Source organism: Pristiophorus japonicus, chromosome 15, assembly GCF_044704955.1.
Source record: "Pristiophorus japonicus isolate sPriJap1 chromosome 15, sPriJap1.hap1, whole genome shotgun sequence".
NCBI classification, from domain to species: Eukaryota; Metazoa; Chordata; class Chondrichthyes; family Pristiophoridae; genus Pristiophorus; species Pristiophorus japonicus.
This window is the reverse complement of record NC_091991.1, coordinates 7,609,759-7,629,911: the sequence shown is the minus strand read 5'-3', so window position 1 is coordinate 7,629,911 and position 20,153 is coordinate 7,609,759. Positions and strand designations below refer to the sequence as shown.

Genomic DNA, 20,153 nt, shown 5'->3' with positions numbered 1-20,153 from the left:
TTCCCAGCCCTCCGCTGTAACTCTGGCACTCGGGTGGGACACCCCAGACAAAGGGCAGAGGGCCGTCTTTCAGATGAGACGTTAAACCGAGGCCCAGTCTTCCCTCTCGGGTGGATGAAAAAGATCCCAGAGCACTATTTCGAAGACGAGCAGGGGAGTTCTCCCCGGTGTCATACATAAGAACCTAAGAAATAGGAGCAGGAGTAGGCCATACGGCCATTTAATCATGGCTGCTCCAATCATGGACTCAGGTCCACTTCCCTGCCCGCTCCCCATAACCCCTTAATCCTCGCTCCCTATAACCCCTTAATCCCTGTCCTGGGGCGACTCGTTATCCTTCAACCAACATCACTAAAAAATAGATTACCTGGTCATTATCTCATTGATGTTTGTGGGAGCTTGCTGTGCGCAGACTGATTGCCGGGTTTTCTACATTACAACACTGACTACACTTCAAAAGCACTTTTGGGACATCCTGAGGTTGTGAAAGGAGCTAATTATATATATATATATGTTTATATGCAAGACTTCCTTTCTTACTGTAATGTATCATGGGTTCTTTGATTAAGAATTCACAGTAACACATTGCTATGAAGAACTAGTTGGTTTATTAACAAAGGTTTAACAATCACACGACACATTACCAGTTCATCCACCAGGCTCACAACTGCACACCTCATCGTGGATCCCCCAAACCCAATTGGCTGGGGTTTTATTGAGTCTTGTGAACATCACGTGACTGGCTAAGCCGTTCATAATGTAACTAATGTAACACATAATAGCTCTACAACTATTTCAATTAACAGATAAAGTCGAGTGCCCCCTTATTAAAGGGACACTCGAACCCACTAAAGGGACACTAGAACCCACAAATTAACAATAAAACTTTGAAGGAACCTTACCCGATCAAATTAAAATTCTATTCCTGGGGGGTGATGATGCACTCCAGTCCCTCCGGCGCCCACCTCTCACGGAAGGCCGCGAGCGTACCGGTGGAAACTGCGTGCTCCATCTCCAGGGACACCCTGGCTCGGATGTAACCGCGGAAGAGAGGCAGGCAGTCGGGCTGAATGACCCCCTCGACCGCCTGCTGCCTGGATCAGTTAATGGCCCCCTTGGCCGTGCCCAAGAGCAGTCCTACAAGGAGGCCTTCCGACCTGCCTGCTCCCCTCCGCACAGGGTGCCAAAAGATCAGGAGCGTGGGACTGAAGTGCAACCAGAAATCGAGGAGCAGCCCCTTCAAATAATGGAAGAGGGGCTGCACCCTCACACACTCAACATAGACATGGAACACGGACTCTTCCAGACCGCAGTAATTGCAGGCGGCCTGGGAGTTTGTGAACCGACTTAAAAACCCATTAAACGGGACTGCCCCGTGCAACACCCTCCAGGCCAAGTCCCCAGTCGATAAAAAAGGACTGTGGCATAGTGAGCCCTCCATTGGGGACCCCCGCCTCCTCTGGACAACAAGCGACAGCTCTACAAACCTGTGATCATACTCACGGGTCCATACGTTACACTTACCATTTGTGATATCTACAATTGAGGAATCCATTGAAGATGTCGCTCAGTGAACCAACATGATGGAGGTTATCCAGGATTATTACTAAAGGAAGATCAGATCCATTATCTGCAGCCACACACTGCTCGGCCAGAGTTGATAGGTATTGACGTAATTCCTTCCCAATGTTAAAAAAAAAAGACACATTTATCACAGATATGTCACTGCATTTTCTGTGTTTATTCAATCTTGCTAATTGTTCTCTGTTTATTCTCCTCCCTTTCCCGAGGGATGAGATCCCTTGCTGGGCTGCCATTCCATACATCTCAGTCACCATTCAGCTCGCTCCCTCAAGTGCTCATTATTATGTGTGAACCTTGACAGGGGTCAATACTTTGCTCATCCAATAGCCACACACAAGCCGTCAGGGGTCACTGACTAGCAATCAGTAAAGAACGCATGGCCAATTTTTAAAAAAGCAATCGTTCTCGGGAGGCAGGAGATGCCGGCAAGGCCAACTTCCTTGGCCTTTGCAGCAATGTCTCAAATTTAATAATTGTCATCCTTGTGTTCAAGTCCCTCCGTGGCCTTGCTCTGTGTCTCTGTGACCTACAACCCTCCGAGATCTCTGCACTCCTCCAATTCTGGCACCTTGTCCATCCCCCGCGCCCTTCGCCCCCATTAGGGGCGGCCGTGCCTTCAGCTGTCCAAGCTCTGGAATTCCCTCCCTAAACCTCGCCATGTCTCTACCTCTCTCTGCTCCTTTAAGATACTCCTTGACCAAAGCTTTGTGTCGCCTGTTCTCATATCTCCTAATGTGGCTCGGTGTCAAATTGTGTCTGATCCTGTGAAGCGCCTTGGGACATTTTACTACTGCGTTGCATGGTGACTAACTAGGGAAAGTTCAGAGGGCATTAAGACTGGAGTCACATGTAGGCCAGACCAGCTAGGAGAAGGCAGTTCCTGACTGGGACTTGATGAGAATCTAACATCTTCCATGGTCAATTTTTCAGTTTCTGGCCAGCAAATTACCAGACATATTGAATTCAATTTCGAAACCTACCATGGTGGGATTTGAACTCTCAACCTTTTGGGTTGCTGCTCTCGTACCAGAACCACTGTGCTACCATATCTTAAATTCTCCCTGATAAAGTGCAACATCCCCACCGACACCTGGGAGTCCCTGGTCAAAGACTGCCCTAAGTGGAGGAAGTGCATTCGGGAGGGTGCTGAGCACCTCGAGTCTCGTCGCCGAGAGCGTGCAGAAACCAAGCGCAGGCAGCGGAAGGAGCGTGCGGCAAACCAGTCCCACCCACCCTTTCCCTCAACCACTGTCTGTCCCACCTGTGACAGGGACTGTGGCTCTCGTATTGGACTGTTCAGCCACCTAAGGACTCATTTTAAAAGTGGAAGCAAGTCTTCCTCGATTCCAAGGGACTGCCTATGATGATGATGATACCCAACTAACTTTCATCTGCATAACCCAAGGGTGCTGAGGCCAATTGTGGCACCCATGCCACCACCCCCTGCCGAGTCCAGCACAGGCTGGCATTCAACCCCGGGATCTTCCTGAGCTGTATGACGGGAGTTATTCACCGGATAAACTCGCGGGGCGATCGGAGAGCAGGAGCTTGGCCCTCGGGGAATATTACTTTGCGGCCAGGCATTCCTCTTACCTTGCTGGACTTGTGGTCCACATTAAACGTGGCTATTGACCCATCGGAGACGTCCCGTCCGGCCCTGTTCACCAGGAACTCAGCGAGCCTGTTGGCCAAGTAGGTTTTTCCCGTCCCGCTGGGCCCAGAGAGGATGATCTGGCAATGTTCCAGCAGAACATTGAGGTAACGATGCGTTGTGGGTTTTGGAATCAATGTCTCAAACACCAAGCTGTCCAAACTGTTCTCCGCCACACCTGGAAAGGGGACAACGGCTATTGAACTGAGAGCAAAGTGACAAGGTATGAATGATGGAGGTACGAACTGCTCTCGGGAAGTAGCAAATCAGGTCACGGCCAATCGATGTCTCATTTTACACCCCGTCCTTTTCCATTCCAAATGGACTGCTGATTCATTATCGTTCCATTGAATGGAAAAGTAGGGCCTTGGTGAGACCACAGCTGGAGTACTGCGCACAGTTTTGGTCTCCTTATCTGAGGAAGGATATACTTGTCTTGGAGGTGGTGTAACGAAGGTTCACCAGACTGATTCCTGGGATGAGAGAGATGTCTTATGATGATAGTTTGAGCAGATTGGGCCTATACTCTCTGGAGTTTAGAAGAATGAGAGGTGATCTCATTGAAACATACAAGATTCTGAAGGGGATTGACAGGGTCGATGCTGAGAGGTTGTTTCCCCCGGGTTGGAGAGTCTAGAACTAGGAGGCACAGTCTCAGGATAAGGGGTCTGCTATTTAAGTCAGAGATGAGGAAGAATTTCTTTACTCTGAGCATTGTGAATCTTTGGAATTCTCTGCCACAAGGCTGTGGATGCTCAGTCGTTGAGTGTATTCAAGGCTGAGATCGATAAATTTTTGGAGTCGAGGTGAATCTAGGGATATGGAGATTGGGCGAGAAAGTGGAGTTGAGGTCGAAGATCAGCCATGATCTTATTGAATGCAGAGCATGTTCGAGGGGCCAAATGGCATACTCCTGCACCTATTTCTTATGTTCTTAAATCGGGCAGAGTTTAACATGACTTGCTATCGCCTGTTTTGCTCCAGAGTCCAAGATCAATTTCCACCCTATCAACCCTTTAACTGAAGGCCTAGATTTAACAGCACAGATGGAGGCCATTTGCCCGCTGAGCACTAGTATGGGCTCCCTTTCCAGAGAGGTGCCGTCTTTCAGATGAGGGGCTAAGTGGAGGTCCCGTCTGCCCGCTCGGGTGAGCGTAAAATATCCCATGGTGAGCAGGGGGGGTTCTCCCTGGTGTTCTGAGGCCAATATTTATCCCTCATTCTACATCACTAAAAAAACCCACAATTATCTCGTCATTTACCTCAGTGCTGTTTGTGGGAGCTTGCTGCGCGCAAATTGGCTGCTGCGTTTCCTACATTTCCGACAAGTGTTCACTACGGTACAATGGTTACTATACTTCATTGGCTGTAAAGCGCTTTGGGAAATCCTGGGATCATGAAATCACGATATATTGGCAAGTTTTTCTTCCCTAGACAAACTCTATTCAGACCCGTAATCGCCTGCCGCCCCGCCCACAAGTTACAGCGTAGGTTACCCTTAAGATTCACAGTGATGACGTTGCTTTCCCCAACTAGATATCCACATGGCAGCAGTTCAGGCAGCTCCAGGTTACCGGCTCTGACCACGTCACCTATATTGTAGCTGACAACACTGTCGGAGGACAGTCCGAGACTCGTAGTTGGGTCCAGACGGAAAATATACTCCTGCGTTGGAAAGATAAAGTTTACAGATTTAATCAAATGTTTTGGGGCTGGATTTCCCAGTCTTCTGCGCTCTGATTTTGGCCCCCGAGCGGCGGCAATGGCGGGGGGAGGGTGAGGTGTTCTGGGCGGGCGGTCAGCCTCCAGCGCCCCGCGACGATCCTCGGGTCCGGTTTAGCGGCGGCGCGGAGCAGCACTGCCCGGAAGAGCTGCCCCCGGTGTACAACGCCCCCGGTCACGACACCGGCGCGAGTGTTGACTCCCGCCCGACCCGTCCGTCCCGCAGCGCGCCCCGCAGTGACCACCCGGGAAATCAGGGCGGTCCCACCATCCCGACTGCGGAGAGGTGAGTAATGGACTCCTGAGGTAAGTGTGATTGTTGCTTCTTTTAATTGTTTTTGCGGTTTATGTTGTGGCGTGGGCAATGTTTTGGGAATGTTTCTGCGGCTTTTTTTTGTTTTTCCCCCTCCCCAGGCGTCTCTGGGAGCGCTCCCGGCCCGGCTCTTTAGCTCGGGAGTTTCCCGCGCAAACGCCCCGAGAGAGGTGTACAACGCCTCCCTTAGCGCTGCGCCCCCTGACCCGAGGCCCAGCCGCCCAATGTTACTGACTGAGGCGCAAACTGTTCCCGGGCGCTAGCTTTACTGCCCCGCCGCCATTACCGCCCCGAAAACATCAAAGCCGATAAGTGTCGTTGGCAAGGCCGGTATTTATCAGCCGTCCCTAATTGACCGCGGAGGTGATGGTGCGCCTTCTCATCGAGTCGAGATTGTCTTTTCAACAGAACGACTCCTTAGGCCTCTTAAACTAGTGGCTCAGTGGGCAGCACCCTCGCCTCTGAGTCAGAAGCTCATGGATTCATGTCCCACTCCAGGGACTTGAGCACAAAATCTAAGCTGACACTCCCAGTGCAGTGCTGAGGGAGTGCTGCACTGTCGGAGGTGCCGTCTTTCAGATGAGATGTTACACCGAGGCCCCGTCTGCTCTCTCGGGTGGACATAAAATATCCCATGGCACTATTTTGAAGAAGAGCAGGGGCGTTATCCCCGGTGTACTGGCTAACAGTTATCCCTCAACCAACGTCACTAAAGACAGTTTACCTGGTGATTGTCACATCGCTGTTTGTGGGAGCTTGCTGTGCACAAATTAACAGCTGCAGTTCCCACATTACAACAGTGACTACACTTCAAAAAAATACTTCATTGGCTGTAAAGTGTTTGGGAAGTCCTGAGGTTGTGAAAGGTGCTATATAAATGGAAGTCTGTCTTTGTGAAGAGTTAACCATGCAGGATGGACGAGATCCACATGTCGGGACACCAGGTCGAACTGGCTGGTTCCCTGAGATGCAGGACCTCAGTGAACCAGTTGGGTATTTAACCACAATCCGACAACTCTCGCGGTCATTCATTTCGACCCCGTGGTAACCAGAGAACAACAACAACAACAACTTGTATTTAAATAGCACCTTTATCGGAGTAAAACGTCCCAAGGCGCTTCACAGGAGCGTTAACAGACAACAGCAAAAAAGTTGACACCGCGCCACATAAGAGGAAATTGCGGCAGATGAAAGGAGGTAGGTTTTAAGAAGCGTTTCAAAGGAGGAAAGAGAGGTAGAGAGTTGGAGAGGTTTAGGGAGGGAGTTCCAGAGCTTGGGGCCCAGGCAGCAGAAGGCACGGCCACCGATGGTGGAGCGATTATAATCAGGGATGGTCAACAGGGCAGAATCAGAGGAGCGCAGACATCTCGGGGGAGGGGGGTGGGGGCGGGAGGAGATTACAGAGATAGGGAGGGGCTTAGATCTAGACAATAGAGAGGGGTGTCTGAAACAGCCGCTCCTGTGGCGTCGCTGTGCTTGGCTGGGGACCTTGCACACCGCGCTCCTGGCCCTGCACGTTTCCCCGGCGTTGATTTTAATGGATGGAGAAGCGTGAGAGATGGTCCCCGGGGATTCCGGATACTCGCTGCTCCACCTTCCCCTGCCGCAAGGAACCAAGCCCCATTATCGGGATCACTCAGGCGGGGAGCTGCACTCAAAGGGAGGCCCGAGACTCCTTATTTAAGGAGGGATATGCTTGCATTGGAGGCAGTTCAGAGAAGGTTCATTCGGTTGATTCCTGAGATGAACCCTAATTGCAGATGTCTTATGAGGAAAGGTTGAGCAGGTTGGGCCTGTACTCACTGGAGTTTAGAAGAATAAGAGGTGATCTTATTGAAACGAATAAGATTCTGAGGGGGGCTGGACAGGGTGGATGCAGAGAGGATGTTTCCCCTCGTGGGGGAATCTAGAACTAGGGGGCATAGTTTCAGGATAAGGGGCTACCCATTTAGAACTGAGATGAGGAGGAATTTCTTCTCTCTGAGGGTTGTGAATCTTTGGAATTCTCTGCCCAGAGAGCTGTGGAGGCTGGGTCATTGAATGTATTCAAGGTGGAGATAGACATATTTTTGGACGCCATCATCATCATCATCATCATCATAGGAAGTCCCTTGAAATCAAGGAAGACTTGCTTCCATTCTGTTATGTTTAGAAGAACTCCACAAGACCGAGTACTGTGAGCTAAAACTGATGTGACCTTAGTCTCTTTAACACAACTCCCGAGTGCCTGAGCAGCATGGCAGACAACCTTTTACACTCCCTTGCACGAGGTGTGCAGGCGACCCTTGGGCCTCCAACAGTTGCGCCCTCTGGTGGCAAGTCTTACACAGTTACAATGTTTACATGCATAACACACTCGATAGGGGAGTCAAGGATTAAGGGGAGAGGGCAGGGAAGTGGAGCTGAGTCCATGATCAGATCAGCCATGATCTTATTGAATGGCGGAGCAGGCTCGAGGGGCCAGGTGGCCGACTCCTGCTCCTATTTCTTATCTTCTATGAGTAGGAGAGTCAGACACTGCCTTGGTACTTGCGGATTCTCTCCCCCCTCCATGCTCCCGCCGACCGAGGCTCTGCTTTGGAGCGCTTGAGCCTCTGCACTTGTCCCAAAGTTTGCGGTCGGAGGGACGCTGAAACCCAACTGAGAAGTGGTGGCGGGCGTTTGCCCAGGTGCACAGACTGCCTACCTTAAACAATCGGCGAATGACGCCATCGAGGACATCCCACTTTGTTTTCCCGCTGACACCGATCGAACCGATCAGATACTGAGGTGTCTTTTCATCCTGCAAAGGAGAATAATCACACGCTATAATTGCAAGCTGCTTCAACAGTATGATTCAGTACAGCATCACACTCTCCACCCTCCCCCTTGGTCAGGTTTTGTCACCTGTCCTAATGTCTTCTTAGGTGGCTCGGCATCAAACTGTGTTTGCTCACGCTCCTGTGAAGCGCCGTGGGATGTTTTACTGCATTGAAGGCAATGTATAAATTGAAGACCAGGCCCTCAAAACTGCCACCAAGCTCATGGTCTACAGGGCTGTAGTAATACCCGATCTCCTGTATGGACCAGAGACATGGACCATGTACAGTAGATACCTCAAGTCGCTGGAGAAATACCACCAACGATGTCTCCGCAAGATCCTGCAAATCCCCTGGGGGGATAGACGTACCAACTTAAGCGTCCTCGACCAGGCCAACATCCCCAGCGTTGAAGCACTGACCACACTTGATCAGCTCCGCTGGGCAGGCCACATTGTTCGCATGCCCCGACACGAGACTCCCAAAGCAAGCGCTCTACTCGGAACTCCTTCACGGCAAACGAGTCAAAGGTGGGCAGAGGAAATGTTACGAGGACACCCTCAAAGCCTCCCTGATAAAGTGCAACATCCCCACTGACACCTGGGAGTCCCTGGCCAAAGACCGCCCTAAGTGGAGGAAGTGCATCCGGGAGGGCGCTGAGCACCTCGAGTCTCGTCACCGAGAGCATGCAGAAATCCAGCGCAGGCAGCGGAAGGAGCGTGCGGCAAACCTGTCCCACCCACCCTTTCCCTCAACGAATATCTGTCCCACCTGTGACAGGGACTGTGGCTCTCGTATTGGACTGTTCAGCCACCTAAGGACTCATTCTAAGAGTGGAAGCAAGTCTTCCTCGATTCCGAGGGACTACCTATGATGATGATGATATTGTGGTTGTTACACAGATCACCATCAGTTAAACTCTCTCTACAAACTCCTCGGGGGCGAAATTCAGTACGTCTCTGGGGGTGGTATCGACTGCGAGGCGGGACTTCCTCCCCCTCCGCCAGTTTTGGCCGCTGCCCTCCAGCCAATCCCTTCCTCCCTCCTCTCTGGCTGGCTGAGGGTGGGAACCAGAGGCTTGAGATGCCAATCAGGCCCTCTCCCGTTCTCCCAGGGTTCCCGACAGTTTCCCGACCCTCCGCTCCGAACCCGCCTCCCAGTTAGAATTCCAGCTGCAGAATCTCGCGCCGCAGAAGGAAGCCATTGGGTCCGCTGTACCCGTGCTAGATCTCTGCCCCAGCGATCCCATTAGTCCCACTCCACCCCCCCCACCCGTGAAGAGCGCCAACGACAGCGAGGTGGGTGGTGAACTCTCGGGCAGCGGGAATAGATTTTCCATCTATTGATTTTACTGGACGGAAAATGAGGCACAGTGAGTTCACAGCTTCCCAACCACGTCAACCCCGCCTCCCACCTCCCCCCCACCTCCCCCCCCCCCCGACGGGAGTCCGATCAGGGAGTCAGCGCTATATGTCCGTTAAAGCAGTAACAAAACTGGGATCGACAGATTTTGTTGGGCAAAGGGTATTAACAACAACAACAACAACTTGTATTTCTATAGCGCCTTTAAGGTAGTCCCAAGGCGCTTCAAAGGAATGTCATGACGTAAGAATTTGACACCAAGCCGCATAAGTAGAAATTAGCGCAGGTGAGGTAGGTTTTAAGGAGCGTCTTGAAGGAGGAACGAGAGGTAGAGAGGTTCAGGCAGGGAATTCCACAGCTTGGGGCCTCGGCAATGGCAGAGCGATTATAATCAGGGATGCTCAAGAGGGCAAAATTAGAGGAGCGCAGACATCTCGGGGGGTTGTGGGGCTGGAGGAGATTAGAGATAGGGAGGGGCGAGGGTCATGGATATACTAAGGATGAGAATCTTGAAATCGAGGCGATGCATAACCGGGAGCCAATGTAGGTCAGCGAGCACAGGGGGTGATGGGTGAGCGGGACTTGGTGCGAGTTAGGACACGGGCAGTCGAGTTTTGGATCACCTCTAGTTTATGGCGGGTGGAATGTGACAGGCCAGCCAGCAGTGCGTTGGAATAGTCAAATCTAGAGGTAACGAAGATATGGATGAGGGCTTCAGCAGCGGATGAGCTAAGGCAAGGGGCGGATACGGGCGATGTTATGGAGGTGGAAATAAGCGGTCTTAGTTATGCTGTGGATATGTGGTCGAAAGCTCATTTCAGGGTTTTGCGAACAGTCTGGTTCAAGGAACCAAGGTGTGTTGATGGAGTTAAGAGATGGAGCAGCCACAATCTAATCACAAATATATTTAAGGTGGAGATAGACAGATTTTTGAGCGATAAGGGAATAAAGGGTTAAGGGGAGGGTTGTAAATCTGTGGAATTCACTGCCTCAGAGAGCTGTGGAAGCTGGGACATTGAATAAATTTAAAACAGAAATAGACAGCTTCTTAACCGATAAGGGATTAAGGGGTTATGGGGAGCGGGCAGGGAAGTGGACCTGAAGTCCATGATCGGATCGGCCATGATCGTATTAAATGGCAGAGCAGGCTCGAGGGGCCTTATGGTCTACTCCTGCTCCTATTTCTTATGTTCTTATTGAATGGCAGGATAGGCTCGAGGGGCTGAATGGCCTCCTCCTGTTCCTATGTTTCGCTCACACCCTCCTGTGGGACTCACCCCCCCCCCACCGCGGGACTCACCCCCCCCCCAACCCCGCACCCAACCCAGCACCTGTCTCAATACCTTTGTCCGTTTGAGCTGTTTGTTCAGGCTGATGACAATTCTCACGCTACAGCTCTCTTTACGAAACGATCCTTCAGAGCCATCATCAAGTAGGATATCTGCAAAGAGGATAAAAATGTACTTTTATTTCGGGTTAAAATGTATTACATCTTCATAAACGGAGGCACGGAGAACAAAAGCGAGGAAGTACAGAGGAGATTCACGAGGATGTTTCCAGGATTGAATTTTAGCTGTGAGGAAAGATTGATTAGGTTGGGGTTGTTCTCTTTGGAACAGAGGAGGCTGAGGGGAGGTTTAATTGAGATGTGTAAAATTATGAGGGGCCTGGATAGACCTGTTTCCCTTAGCAGAGAGGTCAATAACCAGGGGACAGTGATTTAAAGTAATTGGTAGAAGGTTTAGAGAGGAGTTGAGGAGAACTTTCTTCACCCAGAGGGCGGTGGGGGTCTGGAACTCACTGCCTGAAAGGGTGGTAGAGGCAGAAACCCTCACCACATTTAAAAAGTACCTGGATGTGCACTTGAAGTGCCGTAACGTACAGGGCTACGGACCAAGAGCTGGAAAGTGGGATTAGGCTGGGGAGCTCTTTGTCGGCCGACGCGGACACGATGAGCCTCCTTCTGTGCCGTAAATTTCTATGATTCTATTATGCTGAACCTTTACAAATCACAGCTCGGGCCTGAGCAGGAGTGGTGTGGCCAATTCTGGGCATCACACTTTAGGAACAATGTCAAACCCTTGGAGAGATTTACGAGAATGGTTCCAGGGAAGGAGGGATTCAGTGATGTGGAGATACTGGAGAAGCTGGGGTTGTTCTCCTTAGAGCAGAGAAGGTTAAGGGGAGATTTAATAGAGATGTTCAAAATTACGAAGGGTTTTGATCGAGCAGATAGGGAGCAACTGTTTCCACTGGCAGGAGGGTCGGTAACCAGAGGGCACGGATTTAATATCATTGACAAAAGAACCAAAGGACATGGAAGCAGATTCAATAATATCTTTCAAAAGGGACTTGGGTAAATACATGAAGGGCATTTGTAATATATGCTCCGGTGAGTATGCTCAGGTGCGTAGAGCTGTTGAGTTGGGAGTGGCTTAGCCAATCACGTGGTGTTCACAAGACTCAATAAAACCCCAGCAAGTTGGGTTCGGGGGATCCACGATGAGGCAGGTGGTTGTGAGCCTGGTGGATGAACTGGTAATGTGTCGTGTGATTGTTAAACCTTTTGCTAATAAACCAATTCGTTCTTGATAGCAATGTGTTGCATATGAATTCTTCAGCAAAAGAACCCATGAAGCAAATACATTACAGCTATGGGGGAAGAGCAGGGGGAGCGGGACTGATTGGATCGCTCTCACAAAGAGCCAGCACAGGGACGATGAGCCCAATGGTCTCCTTCTGTGCTATGTCATTTATCAAAAGGAGCTGGCACATTGGGCAAATCAATACCTTGGGGCAAGTGACACGCCATGGTGATGCTTTGTATTCCTGTTCATTATGGGATGGTTTATCCAATCATCACTGTTCACGAGATTGCTCTATGTTGTCTAGTCTCATCATCATAGGCAGTCCCTCGGAATAATGGAAGACTTGCTTCCACTCCTGAAGTGAGTTCTTTGGTGGCTGAACAGTCCAATACGAGAGCCACAGACTCTGTCACAGATGGGACTGACAGTCGTTGAGGGAAAGGGTGGGTGGGGAGTCTGGTTCGACGCACGCTCTTTCCGCTGCCTGCGCTTGATTTCTGCACGCTCTCGGCGACGAGACTCGAGGTGCTCAGCGCCCTCCCGGATGCACTTCCTCCACTTAGGACGGTCTTTGGCCAGGGACTCCCAGGTGTCAGTGGGGATGTCGCACTTTATCAGGGAGGCTTTGAGGGTGTCCTTGTAGCGTTTCCGCTGCCCACCTTTGGCTCGTTTGCCGTGAAGGAGCTCCGAGTAGAGCGCTTGCTTTGGGAGTCTCTTAAGGTTGCTGCTGTTAAAATCACCCAGCTGGGGGCCGGGGGCAAGCAGAGGTGTGTGGTAGCTTCATGTGAAGCCTTCCTCAGAGCAGGACGCAGCCTGAAACATAAACTCCACCCCATACCATGTGTTTGAGAATCCAACACTTGCCTTGCACGGGTACAACACACACTGTGATCGCAAACGGGGAGTGCCAATACACGGGCTGTCCACACTACTACTATGGGGGGGGGGGAGGGCAGAGTCAGACAGGCGACGCACATGCGTGTTCAGATACATGCTTTGAGGGAGATGCATTCACAGGGGCAGGGAATCATTCAACAGCCTGTTGTACGGCGAGTTCACTTTCTTCCAATTGAAAAAGAAGTAACTTGCATTTAGATAGTGCCTTTCACCACCTCGGGACCATGCAGTACTTTTTTGAGCACTGTTGTAATGTGGGAAACGCGGCAACCAATTTGCACACAGCAAGCTCCCACAAACAGCGATGGGATAATGACCAGATAATCTGTTTAGTGATGTTGATTGAGGAATAAATATTAGCCCCAGGACACAGGGGATAACTCCCCTGCTCTTCTTCAAAATAGTGCTGTGAAATCTTTTACGTTCACCTGAGAGGGTAGACAGGGCCTCAGTTTAACTCCTCATCCGAAAGCTTGAAATGGGCTTTTGTTCCACAATGTGATTGTACACTTCTTTCATTCATACATTAGAACAGAGACTACACTTCAAAAAGTACTTCATTGGCTGTAAAGCGTTTTGGGACGTCCTGAGGTTGTGAAAGGCACGATATAAATGCAAGTTCTTTTTCTCTTTATACCGAAAGGAAGTGTTGATTTTTTAATAAATTCATTCTCGGGCGGTGCATGTCGCTGGCATTTATTGCCCATCCCTCGTTGCCTAACATCAGAGGGTAGTTACGTGTAAATCAGGCCGCCAGTTCACTATACAGGCAACTCTCGATTATCTGTACATGGATCCAACGGAAAACCATTGTAACAGGATTTTAAATTCTGTTGCTAACAAGTGAAAAGGCAGCCCCAAGTAATTTGGAAAAATCTCCTGTCAAACTGTGCTCATTTGTATTTGCTCATTCTCTCTCTCACACACACTCTCTCTCTCTCACACTCGCACATTCTCTCTCTCTCTCTCACTCACTGTAAAAAATCCCCCTCCTCTGCCCTCGCTTTGCTGGTGTGTGTGTGTGTGTGTGTATACGCTGCTGCAGCCGCTGTCTCTCTCGGCCGCCGCTGACGTTGGGAACGGGGACAGTGCCAGCACCAGGTTCCAGGCACAGAACCTGTACATGCACGCTGGTAATGTTCATCTCTTGTTACTGTTTGTAGCTGATTGCATTGATTCATTAAAGTTTTAACTTTAAAATGTAGACTCGCCCTAACGGAAAAATCGTTTGCCCGGAATAGCCCAATCCCCGAGGGACCCGGATAATCGAGAGTTGCCTGTACCTTCATTTCCCTCTTAACCGAGTTCACCCCATTATTTACACAGTTCAGTTTATATAGCATGCTTCATTAACAAAGTACGTGTTATTAGTAAGGAACCAGTTATGAATATGGTACATCATCATGATCATAGGCAGTCCCTCGGAATCGAGGAAGACTTGCTTCCACTCCTAAAGTGAGTTCTTTGGTGGCTGAACAGTCCAATGTGAGAGCCACAGACCCTGTCACAGGTGGGACAGACATTCGCCGGGGGAAGCGGGGGAGGAGGGGGGGCGGGAGTGGGACTGGTTTGCCGCACGCTCCTTCCGCTGCCTGCGCCTGACCTCTTCACGCTCTCGGTGTTGAGATTCGAAGAGCTCAACGCCCTCCCGGATGCATTTTCTCCACCTAGGGCGGTCTTCGGCCAGGGACTCCCAGGTGTCAGTGGGGATGTCGCACTTCACCAGGGAGGCTTTGAGGGTGTCCTTGTAACGTTTCCGCTGTCCACCTTTGGCTCGTTTGCCAAGAAGGAGCTCCGTGTAGAGGCTCGCATCTGGTATGCGAACTAAGTGGCCTGCCCAGCGAAGCTGATCGAGTGTGGTCAGTGCTTCAATGCTGGGGATGTTAGCCTGGTCGAGGACACTGATGTTGGTATGCCTGTCCTCCCAGGGGATTTGCAAGATCTTGTGGAGACATTGTTGGTGATATATCTCCAGCGACTTGATGTATCTTCTGTACAAGTTTGACAACATCCTTCGCTTGCTCCACGACGACATCCAGGTTGTGACACTTACCAGCGGATCCATTACAGACCCATTCCACATCCGGACCGGGGTCAAACAGGACTGCGACATCGCTCCAACCCTCTTCTCAATCTTCCTCGCCGCCATGCTCCACCTCACAGTCAACAAGCTCCCCGCTGGAGTGGAACTAAACTACAGAACCAGAGGGAAGCTGTTTAACCTACGCCGCCTCCAGGCCAGGTCCAAGATCACCCCAACCTCTGTCGTTGAGCTGCAGTAGGCGGACGACGCCTGCGTCTGTGCACATTCAGAGGCTGAACTCCAGGATATAGTCAATGTATTCACTGAGGCGTATGAAAGCATGGGCCTTACGCTTAACAACCATAAGACAAAGGTCCTCCACCAGCCTGTCCTCACCGCACAGCACTGCCCTCCAATCATCAAGATTCACGGCGCGGCCCTCGACAACGTGGACCATTTCCCATACCTCGGGAGCCTCTTGTCAGCAAAGGCAGACACTGATGCGGAGATTCAACACCGCCTCCGGTGCGCCAGTGCAGCCTTCGGCCGCCTGAGGAAAGGTACATTATAAATAAGGTTCAACTGGCAGTGCCAGGTGAGATTTATTGACAATGTGCCGCATCCCGGGCAAAGCAGGTACCGCTTGATCGGCAGGCTACCCACCACCTTCAACATTCACTCCCTCCACCACCGGCGCACCGTGGCTGCAGTGTGCACCATCTACAAGATGCATTGCAGCAACTCGCCAAGACTTCTTCGGCAGCACCTCCCAAACCCACGACCTCTACCACCTAGAAGGACGAGGGCAGCAGGCGCATGGGAACACCACCACGTCCACGTTCCCCTCCCAGTCACACACCATCCTGACTTGGAAATATATCGGCCGTTCCTTCATCGTCGCTGGGTCACAATCCTGGAACTCCCTCCCTAACAGCACTGTGGGAGCACCTTCACCACACGGACTGCAGCGGTTCAAGAAGGCGGCTCACCACCACCTTCTCAAGGGGCAATTAGGGATGGGCAATAAATGTTGACCTTGCCAGCGACGCCCACATCCCAGGAACGAATAAAAAAAAACACATGGGAGCTTACGCGAGAGAAAATACACCATCCTTACAAAGTCACGGAAACACAAACCGATTACATATTTTACCTTGTTTAAAACCTGGCTCCTTTCCCTTCCGCTTCATACCTACAGCCCTCAGATCTGTGAGACGACACACACTGATGTGAATAGTCATGCGGATGTAACGAAATCGGCAGTTCTCTTGCAAAACATGCACATTGCACCAGGAGAGCAGACGCCTCTCCACGGACCGCCTTACCTGACGTGGTGCTGTCGGTGACATTGAGGTTGTGCAGGGAAAGTCCCAGAGACTGTCGGGAGGAGGACGAGGACGAGGAGGTCGACGACTGGGATTGTGTGCGGGCTGCCCCGCTGCTACTGCCTGTCTCCGATTTCAAACGGTCGTTTTCAGCTTTCAACAGTTCAATCTCGTTCTGCAACAGAGCAGGAACAAGCCCGGAATAACTAACGGCCAAGAATTTATCTGCACCACACACCGGGTCAAGCCGTTCGAACATCCACCGTATTTCTCTTTGGTTCACGTTGTCGTTTGTGGGAGCTTGCTGTGCGAAAATTGGACACCGCATTTCCCACATCACAACAGTGACTGCACTCCAAAAAAATACTTCATTGGTTGTAAAGCACTTTGGGATATCTAGAGGTCGTTGTAATGTATGTACTTGTGAGTATGCTCACAGGTTGGCAGAGCTGCGGAAAGTGTGTGAGGCTGCAGCCCCATCTTCCATCATTCGAAGGGGCTGCTCCTCAAATGGGCATCCTGTGCGGAGGGGAGCGGGCAGGTCGGAGGGCCTCCTCGTAGGACTACTGGGCCATTAAGTGGTCCAGGCAGCGGGCGGTCGAGGGGCTCGTTCAGCCCGACTGCCTGCCTCTCTTCCGTGGTTACATTTGCACCAGGGTGTCCCTGGAGATGGAGCATTGCGGTGTCCACCGGTACGCTCGCGGCCTTCCGCGAGAGGTGGGCGTCGGAGGGACTGGAGTGCATCATCACCCCCGGCAACCAAACTTTAATTTCATTTGGCCAGGTTCCCAGTTGAAATTTGTGGGTTTTAGTGCCCTTACCAAAAGGGGCTACTTGGTGTAAAAGTTCTAGCTAAAATAGTTGTAGAGCTGTTGAGTTGGGAGTGGCTTAGCCAGTCACGTGATGTTCACAAGACTCAATAAAACCCCAGCCAGTTGGGTTCGGGGGATCCACGATGAGGCAGGCGGTTATGAGCCTGGTGGATGAACCGGTAATGTGTAGTGTGATTGTTAAACCTTTGCTAATAAACTAACTAGTTCTTAATAGCAATGTGTTGCTATGAATTCTTAAGCAAAGAACCCGTGAAGCAAATACATTGCAGTTGTGAATATTCTATATAAATGCAAGTCTTTCTTCTCCTTTTTAGAGACCCACCTCCCCATGCCAGTTTTAAAACCATGTTACCGTGGAAACAGCCTGCATTTCCAAAAACGTTCTTCAAGTAAGTTTTGCTTTTAATGTTGAAATAAATCTTTGGTAACCAAAAGTCCCGTCGTTGGCACAATGGCATTATTGGTTTAGTCAGCAGTCAGTGGTGACACAACAGGGGTGTGTGTGGAGACTGTGCACTCTGCCACATTGGGCAGGTGGTGAGAACATTAGAAGGACAGTCACCTCAGGCAGTTGTCAGCCGTGGCTCAGTGCGTAACACTCTCGGCTCTGAGGTTGTGGGTTCAGTTCCTATTGCAGAGACTTGAACACACAACCCAGGCTGACACTCCCAGTGCAGTACTGAGGGAGCGCCGCACTGTCGGAGGGTCAGTACTGAGGGAGTGCTGCACTGTCGGAGGGGCAGTACTGAGGGTGCACTGCACTGTCGGAGGGGCAGTACTGAGGGAGTGTTGCACTGTCGGAGGGGCAGTACTGAGGGTGTACCGCACTGTCGGAGGGACAGTACTGAGGGAGCGCCGCACTGTCAGAGGGGCAGTACTGAGGGAGCGCTGCACTGTCGGAGGGGTAGTACTGAGGGAGCGCTGCACTGTCGGAGGGTCAGTACTGAGGGAGCGCTGCACTGTTGGAGGGTCAGTACTGAGGGAGCGTCGCACTGTCAGAGGGGTAGTACTGAGGGAGTGCTGCACTGTCGGAGGGGCAGTACTGAGGGAGTGCTGCACTGTCAGAGGGGCAGTACTGAGGGAGCACTGCACTGTCGGAAGGACAGTGCTGAGGGAGTGCTGCACTGGCGGAGGGGTAGTACTGAGGGAGCGCTGCACTGTCGGAGGGTCAGTACTGAGGGAGCGCCGCACTGTCAGAGGGGTAGTACTGAGGGAGTGCTGCACTGTCGGAGGGGCAGTACTGAGGGAGCGCAGCACTATTGGAGGGACAGTACTGAGGGAGTGCTGCACTGTTGGAAGGACAGTACTGAGGGAGTGCTGCACTGTCGGAGGGGCAGTGCTGAGGGAGATGAGATGTTAAACCGAAACCATGTCTGACCTCTCAGGCAGGCTGAAAAAAAGTCCCACGGGCACTGCTTCAAAGACGAGCAGCGGCGCTCTCCCCTGTATCCTAGCCAATATTTATCCCTGAATCATTAAAAAAAAAACGACTGTCTGGCCATTATCACTTTGCTATTTGTGGGAGCTTGCTGTGCGCAAAGTAGCTGTCGCGTTTCCGACATTACTACACTCCAAAAGTACTTCATTGGCTGTAAAGTGCTTTGGGAGGTCCTGAGGTTGTGAAAGGCGCTATATAAATGCCAGTTTTGTTTTTAGTCTTACCTGCATTCTGTTCATGGCCTCCCGGATCTGATCGAGATGGTGAGCCGAGCTCAATGCTTCCAACCGGATGTCGGTCAGCTTCAGCTCCTTCTCCCGCAGCTCGCTCTTCAGGTGTACGATCGCCTCGGCCTCGGTCTCCGTGCACTCACAGATGCTGCAGGGTCGAAGCAAAGGCCTTTAATCAGCCGCCCCGCCCCGGAGATGCGCGTGGGAAGGGTTTGAGCGCGCGCGACCGCACCTCGCAAAACACCAATGAAAACATTTGCCCACAACACTTCCAATCGGTAGCATAGTAGTAATGTTAGCGACGGGAGGAGCAACGGTGGCACAGTGGTAATATTACTGGACCAGTCAATCCGGGGACCTGGACTAATGATCCGGGGACCTGGACTAATGATCCGGGGACCTGGACTAATGATCCAAGGACCTGGACTAATGATCCGGAGACCTGGACTAATGATCCGGGGACCTGGACTAATGATCCGGGGACCTGGACTAATGATCCGGGGACCTGGACTAATGATCCGGGGACCTGGACTAATGATCCAAGGACCCGAGTTCAAATCCCATCCACGGCAGCTGGGGAATTTATAATTCAGTTAAATAAGTCTGGAATTTAAAAAAAAGCTAGTGTTGAATCATGAAACTACCTGATTGTTGTAAAAACCCATGGGGTTCACGAACCTCCTTGAGGGAAGGAAACTTGCCATCCTTACCCGGTCTGGCCTATGTGTGACTCCAGACCCCACAGCAATGAGGTCGACTCTTAACTGCCCCTCTGAAATGGCCTGGCGAGACACTCGAGGGCAATTCGGGACGGACACTAAATGCCATCAACGTCAACATCCCACGAATGAATAAAAAGCTTGGTACAGGTGGAGCAGCAAATAGTGGAGGCGCTCAGAGAAACAGAACTCCCAGATGATCGGACATGGACGTCGCGACATCAACTGATTGAAGAAATTTCCAGCTTACACCGCCGGTTCAGTGCCGGTTTAAAGCGGTTTGCCACTGAAGCCATACATACGGGGGTAGACTTATTCTCCACCTGGGGTGAGAATCATTGTATCATGGAAAGTTACAGCACGGAAGGAGGCCATTTCGGACCACGAGCTATCCGGCCTAATCCCACTACCCAGCTCTGGGTCCGTAGCCCTGTTGGTTAGGGCACTTCCAAGAATGTTTTTTAATGTGTTGAGGGTTTCTGCCTCTGCCACCCTTGCAGGCAGCAATCTGATGGAGCAGATCTTCTGGCCTTTCATTCCGTAGGAACCATTCTAACCCCAAGGAGCGTAAACCATGGAGTGAAGGTCGGACGCAGAAGTGAAGTGCAGGTGGGACTTCCCCCCCCGCCCCCCCGGAGTCTCCTCCTTTCTCATCGGCCGTCAGGCCAGG

General features: G+C 51.3%; 1 protein-coding gene across 1 annotated transcript in view; it reads right to left on the bottom strand.

Annotated features, from left to right (window-relative positions):
- Nucleotides 1–20,153, bottom strand: part of nav3 (neuron navigator 3) — a 463,067-nt gene that overhangs the window by 11,325 nt on the left and 431,589 nt on the right. The window contains exons 28-34 of the mRNA XM_070900107.1: nt 18,759–18,912; nt 16,264–16,438; nt 10,774–10,871; nt 7,957–8,052; nt 4,732–4,900; nt 3,178–3,413; nt 1,525–1,679 (exon numbers count right to left, since the gene is read on the bottom strand). Of these exons, the coding sequence (XP_070756208.1) occupies nt 1,525–1,679; nt 3,178–3,413; nt 4,732–4,900; nt 7,957–8,052; nt 10,774–10,871; nt 16,264–16,438; nt 18,759–18,912 (1,083 nt within the window). The remainder of the gene's footprint in view (nt 1–1,524; nt 1,680–3,177; nt 3,414–4,731; nt 4,901–7,956; nt 8,053–10,773; nt 10,872–16,263; nt 16,439–18,758; nt 18,913–20,153) is intronic.